General features: G+C 39.6%; 1 protein-coding gene across 1 annotated transcript in view; it reads left to right on the forward strand.

Annotated features, from left to right (window-relative positions):
* LOC136857885 (neurotrimin) overlaps positions 1 to 16,135 on the forward strand; it is a 749,463-nt gene extending 733,328 nt beyond the window's left edge. The window contains exons 3-5 of the mRNA XM_067136920.2: positions 379 to 589; positions 11,496 to 11,795; positions 15,326 to 16,135. Coding sequence (XP_066993021.1) covers positions 379 to 589; positions 11,496 to 11,795; positions 15,326 to 15,504 — 690 coding nt within the window. The 3' untranslated portion in view covers positions 15,505 to 16,135. The remainder of the gene's footprint in view (positions 1 to 378; positions 590 to 11,495; positions 11,796 to 15,325) is intronic.
* Positions 16,136 to 17,809: the final 1,674 nt, after the last annotated feature.

Raw genomic sequence — 17,809 nt, forward strand, 5'->3', positions numbered from 1 at the left:
ACGCTTAAAAGCCTAGATATAACATGGGACAAACGCTACTTTCATGGAATGAAATCGTTTCATTTAAAGAAAAAGAAATGATACTGTTTCGACGACATATTTTCTGTAGAGTATGATATTAACAATGGAAATAATAGGAGCAAACAATGATAACTGCAACGTTTGCCTCCTTAGTACAATAATTGTTACAGACTTAGTTAAATTATATCCGTATAAGATGCGTACTGTAGGTTTTTACATTCAATCTCTCAATTATTTGAGACATACTACGTAGAAGAGAGAAAATCAGGTACTTCTGGGAATGTCCTCCATGATTCTCGACTGCTGTATTTGATTTTTGAAGCCCACACCAATGAGTATTGTATGATCTTGTTCCAGGTCTCGTGGATTCGCCGTCGAGACGCGCACATCCTCACGGTGGATCGCTACACCTTCATCGCGGATGAGCGTTTCCAAGCCTTCCTGGTAGAGGCGACCGATACGTGGACGCTTCAGATCAAATACGTGCAGGCCCGAGACGCCGGCCAATACGAGTGCCAAGTGAGCACGGAGCCCAAGATGAGTCACTTCATCACGCTTAACGTGGTCGGTAAGTACGTCATCGTGTCACAGAGGTTGAGCTTCTGGTCAGTTTGCTTGGAGGTGGGGTAAATGCTATTTTCATTATCATCACCAACAATTTGACAGACGAGAGTATCGAAATACCACAAACCATGAATATACTTCACAAAATAAAATGGCTTTCACATCTAAGATTGTTTGAATGATATACGAAGTATAAAGTCTTTTACGTGTTCTGGCAGTGGATATTAGATTCTAAGGGATTCATGCATTGCAAACTGTTCAGTTCAAAGATCTATGTATATTGAATATTCTGTATAAATCATGAATGTGTTGAAAATGTCACCAAAGATTGAAGTGTCAATGTTACAAGTGATGTTGTACCTTCATTCTTCGCAAATAACCTCTCTGAGAATGAATGTCATGCATGGAGGTAGGCTGTATGAGAGGGTATTAACATAAATTTAAAAGAACCACTTTATGAATTAACGGCGAAGTCTGAAAATTAAAGTTATCATCATCATCATCATCATCATCATCGTTAATGTATCTGTGCCGTTGAGATAACGTGGCGACGGGTATAACTGACAAAATCTAACCAATCAACATTGTTACCTTATTTCAATCAAAGAAAGAATGATCTCTTACGCCTCGTTTTCCCCAAAATATTCAAAGTAACAAACCAAATACACTATCTTGCAGCATCAAGAACTTCCCTGTCACTGACTAGTGGTGAACAATCAAATATTTGGGGATGTTAACGAACCATTAATACTGCAAATGAGGAGTAAGTAGTTGGCAATTCTAGTCAGCGTTCAGCCATGGAAGTCACTAATTCTTCGAACATGTTTTCACCACAACACACACTCCAAGGTATATATGAATGAGGATTAGGATGGACGCGTGTATAGTTCAGTTTGTATTGTCCCAATTTTCATCATAATATGTCCCTTATTATCAAAACTCTTGTTCATTTCATGGTAAGTACTCGCTTCAAGTTTCTTCTCCTTCTTCCCCCGCTTTTCCCACACCATGATGGGATCACTGGTGTGAAATGTGTCACCCTGTTTTACGGCCGGATGCCCTTCCTGGCGCCAACCGTATGTAGAGGTATGTTGTTTTGGTATTGCAGTGTATTGTGACTGTATGAAGAGGAGAGTGCTGGGACAAACACAAACACCGAATCGCCGAGTCAGAGGAATGAACTAGACGCGATTAAAATTCTCGAATCAAATCGAATCCCGGACCCTATGAATCGAAGGTCTCAGCGCTGACCATTCAGTCAAGAAACCGGACTAACTTGAAACTTCTCCAATACGCGGTAATGTGACAAATTCTTGCAATGATTTCAATCGCGTCTATGATAGATACAAGAAGTACCAACATTGACCAACATTCATTTAGCTATACACGAGTCATAAGTGTACATGTCGATAAAACAGAGTATTTCCTTCCCATTCGTTTTAAAGTCTGAAATTTGTATGGACCACCAAACGCCGGGAAAATTCGCAGAAGTAAAAAAGGTTTGATTTGTAAATGCCTAAAATGAAGATCTCTGAGAACATTCATGTAGTGTGATAGAACCATGGAAAAGCCAACAATGAAGACGTTCACGTTAGTGAGCTATGGAGATTTCCACTCTTGAGTAGAAAAGTAAGTTCAATGAACTCACTGTTTTCCAGTTGACCACGATGTATAAGTACGCTTTCTCAGAACGCCCGTAAAAAGTGAGGCAAGGACTTGACGTGTAAATGACTAATTATCTAGACGTAGGCCAACAATGCATATACCTCAAAACATTTCTTTTCAGGAGAGAGATTTAACGATTCAAATTCAAAACAAGCACATCACATGATGATATAACCCTGATGGGCCATGACATGCCAAGCGACCGCTTCTCAGTCCGAAAGCCTGTAGATTGCGAATTAACTCGTGGGCAGCACAACTAATCCTCTCGGCCGTCATTTTTGGCTTTCTAGTGCGGGGCATGTATCTCACCGTAGGTAAAAACCCTGACCCAGTTGGGGAACGAATCGTGACCTCTGGGTAAGAGGAAGGCTCTCTGTACCTAGACCGCAGGTTTGCATTTGAAGTTCTAACAAATATATTGAAATGAGAGTCTACGATTTAGCAGTTATAAATTCTACTTTTTTGCGTCTGAATTCGATCTCGCAATCTTAAACAAACTTTTAATAAACCGCTTTGCTCTACATGTTATTTCTTTCTTTCTTAATCGGTTTACCCTCCAGGGTTGGTTTTTCCCTCGGACTCAGCAAGGGATCCCACCTCTACCGCCTTAAGAGCAGTGTCCTGGAGTTTCAGACTTTGAGTCGGGGGATACAACTGGGGAGAATGACCAGTACCTATTCCAGGCAGCCTCACATGCTATGCTGAACAGGGACCTTGTGGAGGAATGAGAAGATTGGAAAGGACAGGCAAGGAGGAGGGAAAGAAGCGGCCGTGGCATTAAGTTAGGTACCATCCCGGCATTTGCCTGAAGGAGAAGTGGGAAATCACGGAAAACCACTTCTGGGATGGCTGAGGTGGGAATCGAACCCACCTCTACTCATTTGACCTCCCGAGGCTGAGTGGATCCCGTTCCAGCCCTCGTACCACTTTTTAAATTTCTTGGCAGAGCCGGGAATTGAACCCGGACCTCTGGGGGTGGCAGCTAATCACACTAACCACTACACCACAGAGGCGGCTGCTCTGCATGTACATTTCAAAATGTAATGAGATCCAAGAGAGAGAGAGAAAGAGAATAAGTTATGGATTTCTCTGTCTGCGATGTACTTGAGGCAGATAGATGCCGCCAGTGATGTTATTTTCCACACACTGTGGACAGACGATAAGCTACCTTGTCGTAATTTCCATGCGTAACACTACTCTGTTTTGGTCGCTTTTGTTTTGTGGGTCAAACAAAAGGACGAGGGATGGTTGGAACTAAAAGTGAATTTCTCGTCGTGCGGAAGGTGTATAATGAGGTCACAAACGACAAAGAAGAAGGGTGGAAGGAAACGGGGGCAGACTGGGTGTCGTAATTGTTTACAGGGAAGACCTGCGGGAGAGTGACGTCAACAGGTTCCATTCACATTAACCCCATCTTCACTTTTATTATTTCTCTGTGTCTTCTTCTTTCCCTCCTCTCAAATAAGTGGGTTGATACGAGTTCTCCAATCACTGAGAGGAACCTTCCAGCTATTTTCATTCTGTAAAAATGATAATGTGGAGAGGAATAAGAGAGAGAGGGAGAGAGAGAGAGAGAAAGAGAGAAGAGAGAGGTTCTCATCTGTCGCCTGTGCTGCTAGCTGTCGCTTTTCATTATCTCTTCCAAGCCCAGCCGACAATGTCATTGCTACTCAAATCACACAAAAGAAGACTGAAACTTTACTTATGTAATGTGCCGCGCCTAGAGTACACTCCTTTAATTTAACTCACGAAAATAGAATTTGTTACATTACTAGATATAATTTAATTTGCAAACGAACGTTGAAGATGTAAATATGGGTCACTGAATGCCAAAAGAGAACAAAAATACAATTATGTTGTACACAGAAGGTTATTTTCCAAAACTTCCACAGGAAATTAAATACAAGGTATGAGAGAGTACTTTGAAAACCTTAGGGATGGGAAAGATTCCTTGAATGACAGCAGTTTTCGTGCTTGATTTCCTTTGACTTTAATGATGAGTACCAGGGTTATTTCAGAAGCCAAGAAACATTATGTCTGCTATGTTTAGAGAAAGTTCAGTGTTAGCCATTTGAATAACTATATTATCAGTTTTCTGGAAGTCTGCGATACGTAAAAGTTAGAAAACTAGTTTCCTAAGTTGTACCAACAGGTTCTCAAATTAGGTACAAATACAATAACTTTAAAAAATAATGCCGCGTGGTTTAAGAATCATAAAGTATTTTCACGTAAAACTTAAGGTTTCGATGATTTGGTTCATTTCGTCTTCTTCTTTCATTTCATTTTCTCGCCTCCTTGGCCATGTTCCCCCTCTGCCAACCCCAAAAGTATCTGAGATCCGAGGAAAACAAACAAACCCCATAGCACTACAGCCCATGAAGGAGCGACCCCTGCTCAACCCGAAGGCCTGCAGATTACGAGGTGCCGTGTGGTTAGCACGACGAATCCTCTTGACCGTTATTCTTGGCTTTCTAGACCGGGGCCGCTATCTTACTGCCAGATAGCTCCTCAGTTCTAATCACGTAGGCTGAGTGGACCTCGAATCAGCCCTCAGGTCCAGATAAAAATCCCTAATATGGCCGGGAATTGAACCCGGGGCCTCCGTGTAAGAGGCAGGCACGCTACCCCTACACCACGGGGCCGGCATGATCCGAGGAGTGAAATATATTTTAATTTCACATTTCACCATTCGTGATCTCTAGTCATTTTTGTCCCAGGAGCATCACGTTGATGAGAACATGTTGATCGTTTCTCGTAACTAATTCATTGAAAATTCTCAGCCTGTTGCCAGTCATATTACCGGGTCAGGAATGGAATGAATCTAGTGGTGTGGATAGGAATCGTGCCGGCTGACGAAGCCTGTAGCACTCTCCTGGGGCAGTGATTAATGACTGACAGATGAAATGAAATGATGTTAGAGAGTATTGCTGGAATAGAAGATGACAGGGAAATCCGGAGAACCCGAAGAAAAACCTGTCCCGCCTCCGCTTTGTCCAGCACAGTCTCATATGGAGAGGCCAGGATTTGATTCACGGAACCAAGCGGCGAGAGGCTGGCGCGCTGCTGCCTGAGCCACGGAGGATCCCGGTAGTAAATAATTAATAAATTAATAATAATAATAATAATAATAATAATAATAATAATAATAATAATAATAATAATAATAATAATAATAATAATAATAATACTTTCTGGGGGAAAAAAACACTACAGCATTGATTAAGGAAACGAAGAAGGATATGGAAAGGTAAAGCATCTTGGAAGACCAGCTGTTAGAAGAGAATACGTTTAGGAAAACACTGAAGAATTTGGAAGGTGTTCAAGCCGCAGGAAGAACTAGGAAGACCGGAAGAGCCTGGAGAGATGAACAACAGAAGCAGGTCAGCGAATGCATGAAGGAGTATTGGACACAGAGAAAACACAGAGAAAAGAAATGTTGTAGCGTGATCCTCAGTGGCCCATTCGCTTGTAAAATATTATTAATAATAATAATAATAATAATAATAATAATAATAATAATAAAGCTGCCGTGCGGAAGCATTTAATCTGACGCCATCTGGAGTGTCTGAGACGTTCTATTCTACTATAGGGTATATTATATTATATTATATTATATTATATTATATTATATTATATTATATTATATTATATTATATTATATTATATTATATTATATTATATTATATTATATTATATTATATTATATTATATTATAAAATTTCCCCTATTGTGCGGTAAGGAGAGAAGATGTTTACCTTTCAGAACTATCTGCGAGATGGCAGAGAAATTAGGCTCTCTGTTGGACAACCTAAGCTAAGTTTGAACTAATTTTGCCGGAAATCTTTTACATGTCTATAACGTACGACATGGAAAGTAAAATGGACTTCCTCATCGCCCTTAAAAATTCCGACTAACTTTGCCGAATTTGAACCCGTCGTCTTGGAATCTGCAGGCCACCAGTTACCCACAGAGGGAGTTACGAGACACATGTTCTCTATATTAATATCTCTATCATAACCATTCACTATTCGTCAACCTTTCAATAATATTCCGATTTTCTCTCCATTGTTTGTAATCAGTAGAACTTCATCACATGTTATGTTTACAGTATACAGCATGAAAAACGAAGTTGTGTTCAGTAATTGTTACAAACCAGAATCTTCTACTAAATGACTGTAACTGACAGTTCGATATTACAAGCTGCCAATGTGAAGCATTTTGATATTTACCTTATTGGTATAAATCTGTCAAATTACTTTCCCACACGTTCGTTTATCTCTGCATCCATGTCTGTTAATTAAAACTGAATATCTATGTAAACTATACATTTTGCCACAGGAGTTAAACGTCAGATTATTTTTTTTCTTTTTTGAGCAGAATTTTATGCAAGTGACTCATTGCATTTCAAAAACATTATGTCAGTCAATATACTGTGATATAGTTAATAATTTATTATGTAAAATTCAAAGGCAGTGCTAGTTTGTTGTTTTAATACTGTGAATCTTTACCTAACCATCAGCGTTGGGATGAACTCGCTTAGTCTTAACCTCCTACACAAATTTTGTCCATTCTTCTCGTTCATTGCCAACAGCTCTTCACCTCCTTAACTCTCCAACTTTCTCAGAATTTCCTGTACATAATCCATAATCCCATTTTCACACCAGGCAAATGCTGGGGCTGAACCTTAATTAAGGCCACGGCCACTTCCTTCCCACTCCTAGCCCTTTCCTGTCCCATCGTCGCCGTAAGACCTATCTGTGTCGGTGCGACGTAAAGCAACTAGTAACAACAACAATCCAGTCATATTTTCCTTAGTTTGCCTCTCCTTCTGTTACTATCAGCTGTATTTAAAATATCGTCAGATTAATTATATTCACCTTGCAATGAGTGACTCTTATCCGGAGTTACTGTTTCCTCATATCAGAAGCTCATTTCCAAAACGAAACTACTCCGAAAGTAAAATTTTACTGAGGAGAGGAGAAACACTCAGAGTGTAAAATTTTAACTTGTATTATGTTCAGATAGAAAAATGCATTGTTATACAAAGTGATTATCCTAAACCTTTTACAGTTGAAAGTAATATCCAAGAAAATATTGTGGATTTGATACTTTTTGGTACTGAAGTTTAAAACACTTCCATTTGAAAGTCATCAACTTCACTGTAATCATCAGGAAATATGTATTTTAATATACTGTAAAATGATCAGAACTAAGTTATTTACATTGACGCCTCTGATTAGTTAAAAAGTATTAAATAAAATCATCGAACACAACAATGTAAATTAATCATTGTGTTCTGTTGCTGCTCATCATGTGCCCCGGGAATGGATCGTCATTCATTGATTGGACACATTATGTTTTGGCCAATTCACCCCGTAGGATTTGGTACATTATTAGCAGCAAGCATGATTTTCAACTTCCAATTTGACATGGACTTAGTTTAGTTTAGTCAGCTGACGATGCAAGAGAATAAACCGGCCGGGAGATTCCCTTCAACACCTCAAAACTTTCTATAAAGTTTTAACCTCAACTTCGGTTTTATTAAGGAGTTTCTCCCGGTCATCGTATTTTAAACTTAAGTCTATCGTCATCCACAAGTTATCGAGATTACATACTAAAAAACTATAGCAACCTCTCCAACATTTAGCAGAAAGATCACTTTCTAGGTTCCCTACTCAGACAGATTGTATTACAAATTCGAACATTCACTTGTTGAGTGTTTTAACTTTATATGAAGGAATATTTTATCTTATAATCATAAATGGTTTTTTATTTCATATGTGTCAATTTTTGTACCTTAATACATGTTTTTATAGCTGAAAATGTTCAAAATCAGAGGAACGAAACAAGTCCTTTTTAGTCATTCAACTAGATTTTAGGCTGGAATATGTTTTTAATTACATAAACTAGCCATAAAAAGTAAATTACTGGAAGGTGGGATTTTTCCTTCAACCTTAACCTTAGTTGATTTGATGCCACTACGGGATAAAAATGAAATCTGATTTGTTGATTTGTTGATTTGTTTTTCGCGTTATGGAGCTCCGTTTCCCATCAACTTCTTAGTTTTGAATGTTTTTTTTATTTGCTGCATTTTTTAAATAAGCGTCTCATTGGGTCCATGTAGTAATATCTTGTTCTAGGTATTAGCAACAACGAACAAAGATTTTCACACAGCTGCGGTTACTAAGCGTGACATTTCCCACAAATGTATTACTTTTAGGTACTTCAGTCCGCCTAAGCTTAAAGAAAAATCCACAAGTGTCAATAATCTTCTTCAAGACCGCTACAGCACTGGTTCAGTTCACAAAAGACGCCAATTTAACAATATATAAGCTGATGGAGAATCCACCCACTGTAACTAGTCAATAAAGATGTCCATCTAACTTTACCTCCCACTCACTACTACTCTCCTTGTAGTAAAGCCAAGACAGGCCTCATGGCGAAAAAATATAGAACCAATCCCTGTCCTTTATCACTATTAAGTGGCCAAATGGTGGACAATCAAGGGTAATAATGCAAATGAATGAATTGAAAAACAAGAACTGTAGTTCAAATGTTAAAAATCCACAAATGTCAATAATCGTCTTCAAGACCACGATAGAAAAACCTACATAGTACTGATCCAGTTCACACAAGACGCAGTTTTAACAATATATAACCTGATGAAGAATCCACCCACTTCTAAATAATTCCGTATTTTCTTAATTTTTGCGACATGATTAATAATTTTTAAAAACTACTTTTAATGGAGATCTTTCATACAATTTAGATGTTGAGAAGGTGATTATTGTTTGACGGGGAAGAAACTTTACCCTCTTAATTCTAATCTGATATGTACCTTCGAGGAATTATGGAATTGGGAAAAGAAAGACAAAGACCAAGACGAGTGTCAAACTGAAGGAATCGTTAGGCCTCTCAGATCTAACACCGACAGGGTCAAAATAGAACAAGAGTTGACCAATGGACGTCAGACAGAAAATATACAAGTGAGGAGCTTGGAAACAATTATTTTATTTTATTTCGTTTGCAAATTCATAAATCGAGATTTATGTTTTCTATTTCAGTGTCAAATTCAATAAAATCTCAAATATGCACTGAAAAAATTGGAAATTGCAACACTCAGAAGGAGTGGTGCTTCATTGCTGCAATTGAACATGCAGGACGAGTGTTCAGTTGTAATTCGATGATTACACTTTCAGGTCCCTCTGACCGCAAGTTTGGACAACAATCAATACAGGATGTGCCCACCACGAGCTGCAAGACATTGATGAATTCGTTGAGGCATGGAGTCAATAAGGCCCTGGATCGCTTCCTGAGGAATTATGCCCCATGCTTGCTGCACTGCACGGGTCAGTTGTTCCAGAGTTGGGGGTAGCTGAGGACGGTTGGCCAGTTGTCGACCCATCATGTCCCACACATGCTCAATAGGACTGAGGTCCGGGGATCTGGCGGGCCATTCTAAGGTTGTGATGTCATGGAGAGCTTTCCTGGAGATGCGTGCAGTGTGAACCCGGGCATTGTCCTACTGAAACATCCCATTAGCAATGTTCGCCATCATAGGTACAATCACTGGATTGAGTACCCTATCAACGTACTGTCGAGCAGTCATAGTGCCCTCAACAAGCACTAATTGTGATTTCACATTAAAGCCAACAGCTCCCCAGATCATAATGCTTAGTGTTGGCCCTGTGTGCCTCTCGACAATAAGATCTGGACGGCCCCTCTCCCCGGTACGTCGGCGCACACGATTCCGGCGATCACTGCGGGCAAGACAGAAGCGTGATTCTTTACTAAAGACGACCCTATGCCATTCGTCGACCCACGTCGATCTTTCTCGACACCATGCCAGCCTTACACGTCGCTGTTGTGGGGTCAATGGAACACCTTCTGCAGGGACACGGGCTCGTAAGCCAGCTGCACGCAGGCGATTACCAACTGTTTGTTGTGTAACGTGGGGTGCCACAGCTGCTCGAATTTGCGCTGCTGTTGCATGGGGATCCATCCAGGCCATCCAAATGATGCGGCGGTCCTCTCTCACAGTTGTCTGTCGCGCTGGGTCTGTGCCAGTACCTTCATTTGACCACTGCTGCCATACACGTTGTACCGTAGATGCTTGTCGGCCAACACGTGCAGCGACGGCCCTTAGCGATAATCCAGCCTCACACAGTCCAATTATGCGAAGCCTCTCAAATGGCGACAGTTGTTGATAGCGTGCTCTTCTCTGTCGTCGAGGCATGTTTGACGGAGAATACTTCACTGCACAGACTTCAAGTCAAATACGCTGCACCAGAGTCCGCATACTGGAGTTGATTCTTCTGCGAGCAATCACGTGGGGAGACCTGTAGCAACAATCCAATGGGCCTGAAACTTTGATCGTTTACATATCTACATGGCGGCTTTCCATATCTTGAAAATCAACACAAACGGCCAATGCCTTCATGGTGTTGCAATTTCCATTTCTTTAAGTGTAATTTTAGAATAAATATAAATGTTTAAATCGTTAACATTGTATCCTAAAAGAGACTTGCTATGGTAGGGAATCTAAAGCGATCTGAGGAATAATGTGTTCATTTGTTACTTTCCGGTGTTTTACTTTCGACGAGGGGGTTTAGAACACTGAGGTCTCAATTACAAAAGCCACCTCACACTGACTCTCTCCTGTTTCCCGTAGAAAGTTCATGATAGATTACTGTAGTATTTTGCATTTTCCTTAGCTTTTTCTTCTGAAATGTGAGTGACATTTACATTTTAATTGTAGGGCATAAGTTCTAACAACCGTGCTATCCATGGCTGTCAAAGCATAGGGTGCAACATTGCGCAGTGAACAGTTTCTGTTGATCGCGATCCACATGAGTGGTATCTACGTAACCTCCCCTGCTAATCATATGATTATTAAGTAGTTCAGGAACCCGTCAGCGACGGTTAGAACAGCCAGTAAGCTATAAGACTATCTAAATGATTCAGAAAAGTTTCCTATTCTGCTCCTTCTCTTTTTTGTCTTCTCTTCCTTCAATCTATTGTCATCCAGTCCTGAATGTAGACTTCTTCCGATATCCACCATGGACCTCCACCTATTGTCGTTCGTAGATTCATCTCAAGTGAGTCTCCTCCGATGCTTCATTCAGCTTGTTGAGCATATTTTGTAATTGTGTCGGCCACCTAAAAATAAAATCATGAAGTGAAATCCAATATTAATCATATTGTTGTAGATGATAGTGTTTAATAGTTCTGTTGTTTTGTTTCAGTGCCGAAGATAGAGATTCTTGGTGAGTCAGACATATACGTGAAGACGGGCAGTACCGTGAACCTCAAGTGTGTAATCACCCAGTCCTTAGAGGAGCCGGCCTATATCTTCTGGTACCATGACAACGAGCGTGTCCTCAACTACGATCGCAGCGCTAAGGACATCCGCATGGAGCGAGTGGGTCCAGACACAACCGTAGGCACGCTCGTCATCTACAACGGGCGGCGCGAAGACTCTGGGAACTACACCTGCAGCCCGTCTAATTTAGACTCGGCCAGCGTCCTACTGCATGTGCTCAACGGTATGTTTCAGGGTTGTATCTAACTTAACCTCACCTAATTGACTACTGCATGTGCTCAACGGTATGTTTCAGGGTTGTATCTAATTAAACCTCATAGATCTTCCTACTGCATGTTATCAACGGTATGTTTCATGGTTGTATCTAATTAAACCTCATATATCTTCCTACTGCATGTTATCAACGGTATGTTTCATGGTTGTATCTAATTAAACCTCATATATCTTCCTACTGCATGTTATCAACGCCATGTTTCATGGTTGTATCTAACTTAACCTCATCTATCTTCCTACTGCGTGTGGCCAACGGTATGTTTCAATGTTGTATCTAACTTAACCTCATCCAACTTCCTACTCCATGTGCTCAACGGTATGTACCTGTTTAACTTCGTATCAACCGGAGTCTTTCTAAACATGCTCAACGGTACATGCCTGTGTAAGAGTCAACTAGCGTCCTACCGCCTGTGCTCAACGGTACCGTATTGAACCAGTCTTAAGTCTCAACCAGAGTCTTATTGCACGCGCTCAGCGCTAGGAACCAGAGTGATATGGAGATTGGTTGGACATGGTCTACATTAATTTCCTGAACCTAGCCTAGCCATGGCAATGATGGCGTGGTTGGTTCACAGGGAAGCTCGCAGGTTCGATTCACGTAAAGAAATTGTAATATTTAAAAACTATATTTCCACTTCTTGAGAGGTACTTAAACCAGGGTTAATTCAGCCTACATCAATAATGAGTACCAGGTGCAAAGTCATCCAGGCATACACTATCGCACGATCTGGTGCTAAGATACGAATAGTGGAAACTTTTAACGTACCCTTCTCTCCCCCCAGGAGCCTTCATGGCCTGCTTTATACAGGATCGTGAAGAGCATGTGGGAAGTACTTGGGGGTGGATATTACACCCCCAAAACTACATAAAAAGTCCCTATGATCAGGTGGTCCAGAAACCCCATGATACTACAGCCCTCATGGACCATGGCCTACTAAGCGATCACAGCTCTGAAGGCCAGCTGATTATACGGTCATGGCGCATGGTCACTGCGACGAATCCTCTCGGTCGTTATTCTTGGCTTTCTAGACCGGGATCGCCATCTCACCGCCAGATAGCCCTTCAGTTGCAATCACGTAGGCTGATTAGACCTTGAACAAGCCCTTAGATGCAGGTAAGAATCCCTATCCTGGCCGGAAATCGAACCTGGGGCCTCCAGGTGAGAGGCAAGTTACACAACCCATAGACCACGATAGGACGTACGGTCGATAGTTTAGAAGTTACAGACTTTCCAAATTTGTACGGGAAGTATTGGTGACACATTCCACGTCTAGTATCTGTCACCGTGTAAAAACGGCGATACTACATTCTAATACAAGAAGTCCTCAAAATATTCACCATGCTCCTGAATGCACGCTTGAATACGCCACTTCATTGATTGTCGGATGTGTTTGAACACCCCAGGCACTGCACGTATTCGATGGAAACCTTATTCCACACGCTGGCGAACTACTGCAGGTCCGTAACGCTATGCCTGATACCAAACTTGGTCCTGAATTCCGGATAATAACTCAGACGTAGCTCATAAACGATTGACCGCAGGTCACGTGTTCGTACGGACTGTTGTGCTTTTAGGGAGTGTGTCACGAAATTTTGTGGGAATATCACCTACATAAAAATAGAGATATCACGAACATTTCTTTCATATACAATTAATTGTATTTCCAAACATTTTAAAAATGTTTAATTCCATTTTTTCATGAAATTTAATCAACCCCATTTCCTGATTATAACCTTTATATAAACCCCAATTACTGATTATTACCTCCATTCCCCAATTACTTCCCAAATATTTGGGGACACCATGGAAAATTGTGGTATCTTATTGAGCAGTATGAAGATAACGCCTGTTAACAAGAAATGATGAGTTATATCAGATTTCTGTAATCGACACTTCGTGTAAAAATTTATTTCATTTTCTTTTCATCTATGTCTTCCGTATTGCGTAACAAAATATAAATTTTACCTTTTTAAATTCACAACTCTCAATACTTGTCAAAAAATGCGCATAAAAAAATCGTCCTAGAGAAGTGACCCAATTTATATCTCTACTGTGACACCTAAATTTGCTAATTTGATGATAGTTTCTTGAAAGCTTCACACCAAATCATCCTCTTTTTGATCATATTCAAATTAATTCTGATAGCAGTTTATGTAAATAGAATCTTCGTAGCAAGTCAGAAACATAATAATACAAACTCGAATGTTCCGCAGTTTGGACTTGTTCAGCCTCATAGTTTTTAGGTCCAATTTTTTTGTTCAAGTTTAAACACTTCAGACACTGAAAAGTCCCTTATTTATATCGACAAATACACCGGAATAGATGTTCTATTAAACACTTACCGGGTGAGTTAGCCGCGCGGTTTGGTCCGTGCAGCCGTGAGCTTGCATCCGGGAGATAGTGGGTTCGAACCCCACTGTCGGCAGCCTTGAATATGGTTTTCCGTGGTTTCCCATTAACACACTAGACAATTTCTGGGACTGTACCTTAGTTAAGCCCACGGCCGTTTCCTTCCCAATCCTAGGCCTTTCCTATCCCATCATCGCCATAAGACCTATCTGTGTCGGTGCGACGTAAAGCCAATTGAAAAAATTAAACACCTGATAAATCAGTATACTATAAACTTACCAGCTGTATCATGTGGACAGCCACTACATTAGAAATAAAACCAAGATGCTATTTCTTGCCTACTCCACTGAGATTCAGATAGATGGACCGCCAACTAAACATGAAGTTTGTAGACCTTTGAAGTGCATGGTTTTATCACTTATTTCCCTTTTAGCAATATAATTCATATGTATTGGGGTAGTTTAGGTTTGGTATTTGAAATTGAACCATAAGCTGACTCCAGAGCCAGTTCACACTTCTCGTGCCTTAGTGGAACGCCTTTATTCTTAAGGTGTTTTAATATAATATAATATAATATAATATAATATAATATAATATAATATAATATAATATAATATAATATAATATAATATAATATAATATAATATAATATAATATAATATAATACAAAGTTATACATCAAACATTACAGTGGATACATTTCTTGCCATTGCGTAACAATAAAAATAAAGGAACGTTTCTTCTGCCTACAATTTTATGCGGCACAGTTCTTAAAACAAAATTTAAAAATAAATTTTACGCATAATAATAATAATAATAATAATAATAATAATAATAATATACGTACTTTGTACTCAGTACTGAAATAGTGTGAAAGTATAGTGAAAGTATATTGAGTCATACATTACATACATTATATACATTACATACATTTCATATTATTCTGAGTATTTGTATTTATGATAATACTTTATTTGACAATTTTGTATTTTATGTAATATACTGTATTGACGGAGTACATTATATTCTATTTCATACATTTCATGTTAACTTGGAAGTGAAAAAGGGTATTTTCAGTCCCGCGTTTGAGCGTTTTAACTGACTAATGTGCGACATTTTTCCTCTTCCAGGAGAGCATCCTGCCGCTATGCAGAGGGGCAAGAACGCGGCGTCGCCCATACCGGGTCGCTGGTGGAGCCACCTGTCGGCGGGACTTGGACTGAGCGCCTGCTTGCAGCCTCGCACCGCGGCGCTGGCCGTACTGGTGTTGGGTCTAGCAGGCCATGCTCTCGTCTGGACAGGCACATAGGCGAGTGCCGGCGTTCCAACTTCGGTTAACTTCGACTGGGACTGTTGCTGTTACACCACCTACCCTTCAGTGACATTTATTTGATTTTATAATACAGTAAACCCTTATTTCCGTTGCGCTGATACCTGTAGCCTATTTTATTTATCAACAGTAAAACATATACTCAAAATCAACAGGAGTACATATTTCAATATATTACAGATTTATTTTAACATGTAAAATCGTAGCATGACATATATTTGCAATGACTTTCATTGACACAACTGGCCAACAGTCAGAGAGTTATAAAAACATAAATTTATTTTCTTTTATGCCCAAACGTATAGAATTATTTGAGTGTATCTTTTCTTGCAACAGTGAGAAATTTAGAGGGTCAATGAGTTCACAATAATCATTGTTCAGCAATGACGGAATTTGTTTGGCTGTTGAACGCGATCTACCTCTGTAAAGATTACAGTGGATGAAAATCTACCTTTCCTAAATTTTAACCTCGGCATGAAGAATACAAAGGCCGTGAATTTTTGAAAATCTTCCATAAAACCATTATTCTCCCAAGTAATGTATAATGTTTTATGAAAACAAGTTCTCTCAAGATCCGTTGGACCAAAATTTCAGGAAATACCCATCCTCGTAAAAAATATACGAAATTAAAAATTAATAAAAAAATCGTTGTTTGATGTTAAGTTTCCATATGTTTCACATGTTTCCCAATCGAGATCTAGGAATACTAGCAAGTGCATAAAATAAGTAATAAATAAATTACGTTACACACTAAGAAGTAAAAAGCTAATTTCTAGGCTATAAACTAATATAAAACTTCATTTTACAGCTAGAAGGAATTTGAATTTAGCTCGACAATATTCATCTAAACATTTCAACAACAATGATGATGGTGAATAGGGATGACAAGCCGGCGAGCATTAAACTAGCAGACAAAATGGATAATTTGGAAATTTTCACGTACGTAACTTAGTTACCATCTTGAAATTTGCTGAAGAGATAATTGATGGAATAATATTTCTTTTTTTTTTTTTTTTGCTAGTTGCTTAACTTCGCACCGACACAGATAGGTCTTATGGCGACGATTGGAACAGGAAAGGGCTAGGAGTGGGAAGGAAGCGACCGTGGCCTTAATTAAGGTACAGCCCCAGCATTTGCCTGGTGTGAAATGGGAAACCACGGAAAACCATTTTCAGGGCTGCCGACAGTGTGGTTTGAACCTACTATCTCCCGAATACTGGATACTGGCCGCACTTAAGCGACTGCAGCTATCGAGCTCGGTAAATAATATTTCTAGGAAGGCCAGTGAAGGGAATTTAACCCATTTTCCCGCCGGGTTATGTTATTCCACTCATTTCATGAAACGACTCTTAAATTTGTAACGGACCAAAGAATCGTTAGGTGGACAGGTAGCTACGTGTACTTTACTAGCCTTTGTACCATGGCAGCGGAAAGTGTACGGTAAGATCCGAAATGACTGTTGGGGGAGTTCATTGAAAGTAAGAATATTCGTCCATTTATGGTGGTTAATATATAAAAAAATCTTAAAGAATTTGTAAAATTGTGTTATTTTATATGACCGAGAAGAGTTGGAATTTAAATGTTTATTATAAAGTGACCACTATTCGACAGTCATTGACTAAAAGTAGTGCAATTATCTGGCTATTCATAGGACTGAAATATTCTCTTATTAAAAATTATGTTTAGAGGTAAATTTTAAGTAACCTTTGGTTGGTAACGATGAGATTTTCTTTTCCCGACAGGTATTCTGCGTATCGAGAAACGTTTTTGTCTATGATTGTCTAAATGATTTTGTCTATTGTTTTTGTAAACTAACTTATGAAATGGGGAACATAGCCTAGTTTAGGCTCATCAAACTGAAGTAGGTTTGTAATTTCTGGTAAATTTTCATTAGGCTAATAATATTACTGAATTGGAGAATGATAGTATTTTCGTGTTACCTTCATTGTTTCCTCACGCTACAGAACTATCTATAAAACCGAAAAATATGAGGAAGAATTTTGATTGCTATTTGTTTTACGTCACACCGTCTTTTGACGATGATGAGATAGGACGAGGATAGAAATGGGAAGGAATTTTCTGCTGCCTTAATTCAGAAACAGCCCCAGCTTTAGCATTGTTTGGAAATGGGAAACCACAGAAAATCATCTTCGGAGTTGCCGACAATGGGGTTCGAATATACTATCCCCCGAATGCAAGCTCACAGCTACATGACCCAGGTTTCGTGAGGAAGATATAACTGTCATATGCAGCTAAGATAACTGACTAAATTCGCACCTACCAC

The sequence above is a fragment of the Anabrus simplex genome, chromosome 1, assembly GCF_040414725.1.
Source record: "Anabrus simplex isolate iqAnaSimp1 chromosome 1, ASM4041472v1, whole genome shotgun sequence".
NCBI lineage: Eukaryota > Metazoa > Arthropoda > Insecta > Orthoptera > Tettigoniidae > Anabrus > Anabrus simplex.